Consider the following 9,147-nt stretch of genomic DNA (forward strand, 5'->3'; position numbering starts at 1 on the left):
AGCGTGAGTGTATAAATCCTTAAATCCACTTAAATAACGAGAGAAAGGGAAAGAGAGCTGCTCCTCGACACTCCCGTATGAGGTTATGCTGAAGACTGCTTAACTGTGTGAAAAAACTTCACAAAAACATTAGCGGCAGGCAGATATAACTACTGTAAAGTAGTTACTATTTAAAAGCAAAGGGGCAATTAGCGACACTTCTGTATGCCAAATGTATAAATACTGAACTATTCAAATTAATAATTTGAAGTTTTTTCAATCTGCCCCCCGCGGATTTAAATTTAAATTTCTATACAAGACCATATTGAGCTAGCTGCTTATTCTTCTCAGAACAAATCAAAGCAGCCCCCCGTTGAATTCTTGCAATATTGTCACTAGAAACAACATTAGAATCACTCTGAGGTACAAGATTTAAATCTGACTGATCAATATGAGAATCACTTAACCCATCACCTTCAACCAAAAGAATAACAGACGATATATCCCTAAAGACAACACTTTTATTACCCTTGACCAATAGTACTTGAACAGCCTCACCAAGAGAATTATAAATAACATCAAGAACTCTAGCTAAAGGGTAATTGGGAGCCTTAACCATTGAATCCTTTATCAAAACTATGTCACCTTTTGAGATTTTAACGTGCTCTCTAGGGTAATATTTATCTCTGTATTTAGTTGCCTGATCTTGCAATCCAAATAAAAATTCATTGTGATAACTATTACGCAATTTCTCTTTAATATGAATTAAACGCTGAAAGTCCTTACCCAAATCAGAAGAGTCATAATCATCAAGTTGACCTTCGTGATATATACATTCCATAACCTGTGTATCATATCCAAACTTCAAAAACTCTGGTGACAGCACCTGAAAATCATCATTCACATTCTGTTCCCTCAATGCGCCAAGTTCAGAAATGGGTTTCTTATTAGCGTAACATATGCATTGTTTAATTACATGAGAAAATTCCAGAAAATCTAGAATATTATTATGGATTGCTCCCTGTATTAACTTTCTTACCAGACCAACTCCGGACTCTATGATACCTCCAATACCACGATTCAGAGAACCAAGAGGATACTGTGAAAATTCAGTGACATCGACACCCCTCTGATTGAAGAATTCCTGCACCTCACTTGCCTTCAGACATTCCTCAATCCATGTGAATGCACCACCAAGATTTGAGCCAGAATCTGAAAATACTTTGTTAGGCAAACCATAGCTGTAAACATGATTTTGAAAAGCCAATAAAAATCCTTTAGAATCGGCTGAAGTCACTATTTCAACATTAATCATGTTAGACCAAATACATTTAAAGATTACCCCATAGGTTTTAACTTTGTCACTTCCATACTTTGTGAAATATGGCCCAAAGTAATCAATGAAACATACAGAAAAAAACCTCTTTATGGGAATCACATTCCATTCTTTATAGTCATTAGCATTAACTTTAACTGGTCTATTATTAAAACGTTTACAGTGGTAACATTCATTCACAACCTTCTTAACTGTTGAAAATCCCTTAAGCAGAAAAAATGCCGGTTTCAATTATGTAGCACATAGTAAGTACCTGAGTGATTAAACTTCAAGTGAGTGTCCAGTATCAGTATTCTACCGAAATCACTATTATTACTAATGAGTATTGGAGTTCTCGACATCATACCTTTAGACATCTTTCCCATCTTACATTTTACTCTAAGAATACCATCAGAGTCACAAAATACATTCATTCTACTAACTAGCTCAGGAATAGACTTTTTTGCTTTCCGTTTTGAAGTGAAAAAATCATGTAAATCTGGAAAGCAATTCTGTTGATCAAGCTTTAACAAATCATTACTGCATTTTTGGTAGCTTGCATCTAATAAGGCAATTGACTGCTGGCTCTTAGAATTTATTCTTAATCTTGTATTGTTTATGAAAAGCTTAACTTTCATTAGTACTTTAACCGCTTTGTCAAGTGAAGAATACTTAGTTATATCAACAACTGTACCAACTGACATATCTTCAACATTTGCCTTATTTACAACCAGCTTGGGTACATCCACATCATTAATCATGCCTGGATTAGGAATTACAAGCCATTCCAGTAAACTTACATCTTCCCGTAACATCTCGGGTCCGGTCAAGTAACAAGAGTTTCTCAACTTTGAGAAAGATACTAATCTAGTAGTGAAATCTGCAGCATTTTCATTTGATCCTACGTGAGCTAACTTCACAGAGTGTATAGACTTACAGAGGTCGACAATATTTGTGATTTTATTATTCACATATACACTTCTCTTTTGAAGCTTTGTTCTCAAGTTCTCATAATCAGCTAGCCAACTCAAGGCAATCGTAGAATCTGAAAACAACATTATGTCATTAACTGCAATAGGCACAATACAAGAAGTGAGCATTTTATACAGCTCAAAAGCCCTTTGCAATGCATACTCTACTGCAGTGAGTTCGAGTACAGGCATAGTTCTCCCTTGCAGATTTTTATTCAGAATCTTATTATGGGCAGATACCGAAGGATACCAACTTTGAATCTCTTTCCTGCAAGTAAATAACACATCCAATAAAGTTTTTACTCGCATCACTCATTACAATTATATAAAAAGTAGACTTTCTGCTACCCATATATCTTGGTATCTCTAGCCTTTCACCATTATTGAATTGTGAAGCTGTTTCTCCATTCATTTAGCTGAGCACCATGAAGAGTAGTATCCCATTTATCTACATAATCCGACTGTAATTGCCTGAGGAAAATCTTACATCTGTTTAAAACAGGCAAGTTAGCATTATTCAAATCAAATATACTCATTACTGAACTCAAAATCTGCCTAGGAGTATCAGCTTCAACATTTAATTTTACACATTTGGCCTTTAGTACATCATTATATCTGTCCCAGCACATGCCAAGAATTTTAACCTCTTGTGGAGTCTCTGTGCCAACTTTACATTCAATCTCATACTGAAATTGAGAATAATTAGTAACATACTGCTGCAATGGAAATTTATGCTGCTCAAATATTGTACTGGCTTCCTTTGAACCATTTCAACTTCATCTTCATCTGCGCAGCCAATCAGAAAATTATCAACATAACTGCCTTGGTAGATTCTTTTTTTCAATTCTTGAATTTCTTCAGCATCACCATCTGTCTCCAATATTAGCATATTATAAAGACTGCACTGCAACAGATATGGAGAAACAGACATCCCAAATATTACTCGCTTTGAGCGATACACAACTGGTGTAAAATCTCTGGATTCAACATCCTTAAACCAATAAAAGAGAAATTTTGAGGAATTCTCATCATCAATGGCCAATCTGTGAAAGGCTTTTGAAATATCAAATCCAAGTACAAACTTGTCAAACCTCATCATGGTCAATGCATCACTTATTTTAAAATTCTTGTTGTAACCTGGGTGAATACATTGATTCAGACTAATGCCTTTACTACCATCAGGTCTCTTTTCTGCAAGATTCGCCATGTAAATAACTCTTACTTTCGTAGTATCTCTTTCTTCTTTAATTACAGGACTGTGGCTAATGAAGAAATATTTTGGAAATTTCCTTTTATATTCTTCAAAATCTTCAACTTTCTCAATGATTCCCAAATCAATTTGTGACTGGAAAACTTCATCAACTCGCTTTAGAACATTACTGTTCATGTATTTCTTCTTCAGACTGCACAGAACCTTGAAAGCAAGTCTCTCATTTGATCCAAGAAGATCTTTATATCTAGTCAACCAAGGAATTGGTACAACATAACGTCTTTCAGAATCTCTGGAAATGTTGCATAAAATAAAATCCGTCACTTCTTGCTCACTTTCATTAGTAACACATTCAATAGAATTCTCTTCTTCCATATCTATGAATATCTTACAATTATGACCCAACTGAGAATAATCCGCAACCTCTGCTATATCTGGCATGCTTTCAAAATTACATATTCCATCAAGTGTTGGCACTTCATAGTCAAATCCATCAGAATCAATCTCCATAGTGCAAATGCATGAAGTAGTAGATTCTATTTCTTCAGAAATCTTCCTATCAGACATCAAAGATGTATCTACTGCATCGGAAAGATTCTTTATCCAGTCAGAAATAGAACCAATCAATATTAGTTTATCATCAACTCTGTAAAAAGAAGTCAGTCTGTCTTTTTGACCTAGTACTCCACTCTCCATGCTCATCACACAATGCCAATCCTTTGCACCTATCAGTAGCTTTATATCATCAATGTCATGAATTCTGTTTACACCATTAAATTTATCATAAGCAACCTCTTTACCACTCTGCCTTAGCAGTTCTATTAATTTAGACATATGAGGAGCTTTCATCTGAATTTTAATCTTAGGAATACAAATGCAAGTAATTTCATAACTTACATCACCAATCTTAAAAGGAAAACTCACTGACTTGGTACAAATCTTTTGATTAGTATTAATCCCCTTGATAATCAAATGTATCTTAGGATCTACTACCTTTAAGTTCAAGAAATATGCTAAACTTTCCTCAATAAAGGAATTCTGGCTACCTGAATCCAAAATTGTATCCACTTTTACGCGATCTTGTTCAGTTGTCACTGTTAGTAATGGCAATAAAGAATCAACAATATCCAAATGACTGGATGCTGTAACAGTTGATGGAATTTCATTAACACTCTCGACAACATTAACTACCTTTGTGGTAGTTTGTTTACTATTACTAGAATCTGTTGGCTTTGAGCTACACAAAAAACTCCAGTGTTTACCCTTTGTGCATTTGAAGCATACACCTGATGTTTGAAATCTGCACCCATTACTAATATGACCTGCTTTTAAGCATTTAAAGCACTTGTGCAATTCTTTCAATCGTTTTATTTTATCAGATACTTCCAAGTACTTTGTACAACTGGCAATTTTGTGATCTTTAGCATTACAAAGCATACATGTACTCCTTGTTAAACTAGTATTCAAACTAGTAGCCAATACTGCGGTCTTACATGGACTTCCTTTATTAGTGTTCAATTGAGCGTTATATCTGCTGCAAGCTTCCAAAAATTTACCAGTGACATCATCTAAAGTAGGATGAGACTTATTTGTGATCGCAACTGTGATATCTTGAAATTTAGTAGGCAGTGAAGACCACACAAAATAAAGCATAACAGTGTCCAAATCAATAGCATTGTCTTTCACTGCATCAATCAGCTTCTTAATATGAGCATAAAAATATATGGATCATCCTTGCCCCAAACAAACCTCAAGTCAGTTAACTCTTTAATGAGGACAAACTTCTGAGGCATTTCATCAGCAAATGCTGCGATCAAAATTTGTTTAGCCTGACCAAAAGTTTGCTGGGACACATTTATGGAACTAATCATAGCCTTTGCTCTACCATGACATTGCTGCTCAAGTAAATTATACCTCTCGACTTCATTTAAATTATACGGAGCAGTCAAGTGTTCAAAAACTTCAAAGAATCGCTTGCATGTAAATTTATCTTCCTTAGAATCTGCAAAATACTGAGGCAGATTCAACTTGGGCAAATCAATTCTAGTTCTGCAAGGAGTTTTATTATCAATCTGTAGGAGAGATTATCAAGTCTAGATTGCATTTTGTTTGACAGTAATTTAATTTTACGATAATATTCCTCACATTCAGAATCCTGCATATCCAAATCCTCCTGCGGAACTAAGGAGTCCAGTCTAACTTTATTCAAAATAAAATCATCTAAGCTCTGCAATCTTTGACTGTACTTACTCAGAAAACTCAACTCTGTTTGCAATTCAGCTTTATCCAAAGAATCAACAGCATTACACAATTTAGTATACAATACACTAACCTTACGGCGTATAGTAGTACGTTCACGCTTTTCCGATTCCGCCATCTTTAACTAATAGACAACATACCACACATAAATCAACTTTCAAAAAAAAAACTAACACGTATAACGCGAGAGGAGGGGGACCCGGACACCGCCCAACTAGACACGACCAACATTCCACACCAGTGCTTAAAAATATTAATCCAAAAGTTCGAAGGACCAAACGGAAAAAGGGGGGCGTTTAAATATGTAAATATAAAATCAATATGAAATGACCAGGATCATATCATTAAACTTTGCATTTTTAAGTGAAAAGGTAGAGATGGAAAAAATGCATTTTAAATATTTAATAAATTTAAATTTAAATGGTTAGACATTTATGAATACATATAATTTAAAATGAGATAAATTTCACTGTAGCAGCTGGTGGTGGAATGACGTAAACGAGTCCTCGAATGATTAAGAATGTCAAGCGAGGACGAAGAAATGCACTTTTGTACGAGAGATTAAGGTTCACAACTGCGAGGGCTTAACCTTCGTCCTTTCACTCATCCGCTAAAAAATACAAAGTAAAGGAGAATCAACCACGGAAAAATCAGAACAAAAGATACAACACTAACAAAAAGTAAACTAAAATAAACCAACAAAAAAAATCAACACGAATCAAAATATCAATTACTGCAATCGCATGATTAAAATCTACAATTTTCATATATATCAATAAAATCTTGAAATCAACGAATCACCGAAAACAGCAATTAACTAATCACGAAAATCACCTTACGTAAATATTTGCTTAAATCAACACTAAATCACAAAAGCTCTCAAATTATCAGTAAAACAAATAGCAAATTGAACGAGTAGTCAAATACCTAAGAAATAAAATTATAGACTGCATTGAAATCATAGGTTCAATCTAGCAAGAATTTAATAAATTAAAATACTTGAAATTATTTTCAAAACACTGGCATATAGAATATGTAACGCAAGAACAAGCATTAAAGCCCCTTATGCTTACCCTGTTGCGATAACAGTTCTGGCGAGTGTGGAAAAAATCATTCAATAGACGATCATCGCTAAGCAGCGTCCGGATCCCATCCTCGATGAATTAGTGTGTAACTATGTCCATGTTAGAGGAAAAATCCATGGTAATTAATCCAGCACTAAATACGGTAGAAATCCAGGACGGAGTCATAAATCCAGCGTGAGTGTATAAATCTTTAAATCCACTTAAATAACGAGAGAAAGGGAAAGAGAGCTGCTCCTCGACACTCCCGTATGAGGTTATGCTGAAGACTGCTTAACTGTGTGAAAAAACTTCACAAAAACATTAGCGGCAGGCAGATATAACTACTGTAAAGTAGTTACTATTTAAAAGCAAAGGGGCAATTAGCGACACTTCTGTATGCCAAATGTATAAATACTGAACTATTCAAATTAATAATTTGAAGTTTTTTCAATTATGATTTAATTTTTTTTTTTTATATTAATAAATCAAAAAGAGAATCATATACGATCAATGGAATAATAATTTTTAGCTCCACACATCAACACACACAACCTTCTTAGATTTTGGATTGAAATAACCTGCAGTTAAAATAATCAAAACAAGGCAAAAACTAGATTACTGTTAATCATAAGACAAAATAATTTTGTAAAAATCACAGAAATTGAATAAAAAGACTAAACGACATCAAATAGACATGAATAAAATCAACTACAAAAAATGAAATAAAAGATCATGGAATGCAAGTACATAGACACGTTTACGATGTTTTCTTTTCACAACAGCACATGACACCAATATTGGTAACCTTCGTCTGTATACACATTGGGTGCAGTTTTAATGATCCCCAGACATGCTTGCACGTCCCGGGGAAGGGGGCACTGGCTTATTCAAATGCCACATCAAGACATCTTCTTTGACGGGATGCATGTGTGATAGGTGGTACTCGCCTTGGGCACCGGTTTTAATATGTTGGATCATCGCGGTGTCGTTTTTAATTTCTTTCTCACGATACGGTCCAGTGTAGGCGGACTCGAGTTTATGTTTTCTCGGTTGCAGCCTTTTCAGATAGATTCTGTCCCCTATTTGTATCTTAGATGGTTGCGTGCGGAATCGCTGATCATATTTCGTCTGATACTTTTCATTGGCCCTCAACAAAAGCGTCTGCATTGTCTGAAACACTCTTCGGGTCAGGTTACAGAACATCACCCGGTACTGTTCGACACTATATAGTGGTAAAGTTCTAGGGTCCATGATCACAGTATATGGCAATGAAGGGTCCTGTCCATACACTAAAAAATATGGGATATCTCTTATGGAGCCGTTATACGCCATATTAGGTGCAAGTTTCGCCATCGGCAACATCTCTTCCCATTGATTTGGACAGTCTGCTACTAAATATTTCAAAATATTTGTTAATTCTCTGTTATGGGATTCAACTAACCCATTGGCTGAAGGCCGGTAAGATGCGATCGTGAAATGTTCTACATTTAACATTTTTGTTAGGTCTTTTATTACTTCGTTAATAAATTCACGTCCATTGTCACTGATTAACGTATGGGGACAGCCGAACTTCACTATGGATAAACACAAGGCTTTGGCAATTGATATCGCAGATTTATCCACCATCGCACACGTGTGCGTATACCGCATGAACGCATCCACCATCACACACACATACCTGAATTGCCCGTCCCCTGGGGGGAAGGGTCCCACAACATCAATGTGTACTCTGGCAAATTTGATTGGCTCCGCTGGCCACATTCGAGCCTTCGGTATAGTATGTCTATGGTTTTTCATGGTATTACAGATGTGGCACTGGGAGATGAATTTTACAATGTGTTTTTTCTTCTCTAATCAAAAAAAGGATTCTTGTGCTCCTTTGAGGGACCTTTCTATACCTATATGTCCTGCATAGGGACTCACATGTATCATGTGGATGGTTTTCTCTACCAAAGAGGGAGGAAGGACGGCGCGAGATTGGATATCGCCCGGTCTCTTCTCATATTTACAAAATAAGATATCTCCTTCAAGGAAGAACATATCTTTGGGCACTGTCAGGAAATCGGGAAACTCGTTACTCGCACCCCTTACGTAAGTCTTAACCTGTTCAATCCAGGGTTCGGACTTCTGACCCCTCATCACCTCTCCTACACTCCAACCACACAAATCAGTCACACACTCTCTCTTTCTCACTCCCAGGGCATCCGCTTCCTGACCTACCTACCTGGAGGATCAGCTCTCTCGTTCTCACAGCTGTTTTGATTTGCACTCCTTCTCTCTCTCCCTAACTCTCGAGATGCCGAGTTATTCCGGTGGCCACGGTTACTCCCGTTTTCCACACCGTGTGCC

The 9,147-nt window shown here is 36.1% G+C and overlaps 1 protein-coding gene across 1 annotated transcript; it reads right to left on the bottom strand.

The window, feature by feature from the left end:
- Positions 1-289: 289 nt before the first annotated feature.
- On the bottom strand, positions 290-5,852 carry LOC136837256 (uncharacterized). Its single transcript, XM_067101994.1, has 5 exons — positions 5,621-5,852; positions 3,017-5,160; positions 2,753-2,951; positions 1,662-2,339; positions 290-1,506 (listed from the first exon to the last, which is right to left on the bottom strand). The coding sequence occupies exons 1-5, from the start codon at positions 5,850-5,852 to the stop codon at positions 290-292; spliced, it is 4,470 nt and encodes a 1,489-aa protein (XP_066958095.1).
- Positions 5,853-9,147: the final 3,295 nt, after the last annotated feature.

Source organism: Macrobrachium rosenbergii, chromosome 58 (genome assembly GCF_040412425.1).
Source record: "Macrobrachium rosenbergii isolate ZJJX-2024 chromosome 58, ASM4041242v1, whole genome shotgun sequence".
NCBI classification, from domain to species: Eukaryota; Metazoa; Arthropoda; class Malacostraca; order Decapoda; family Palaemonidae; genus Macrobrachium; species Macrobrachium rosenbergii.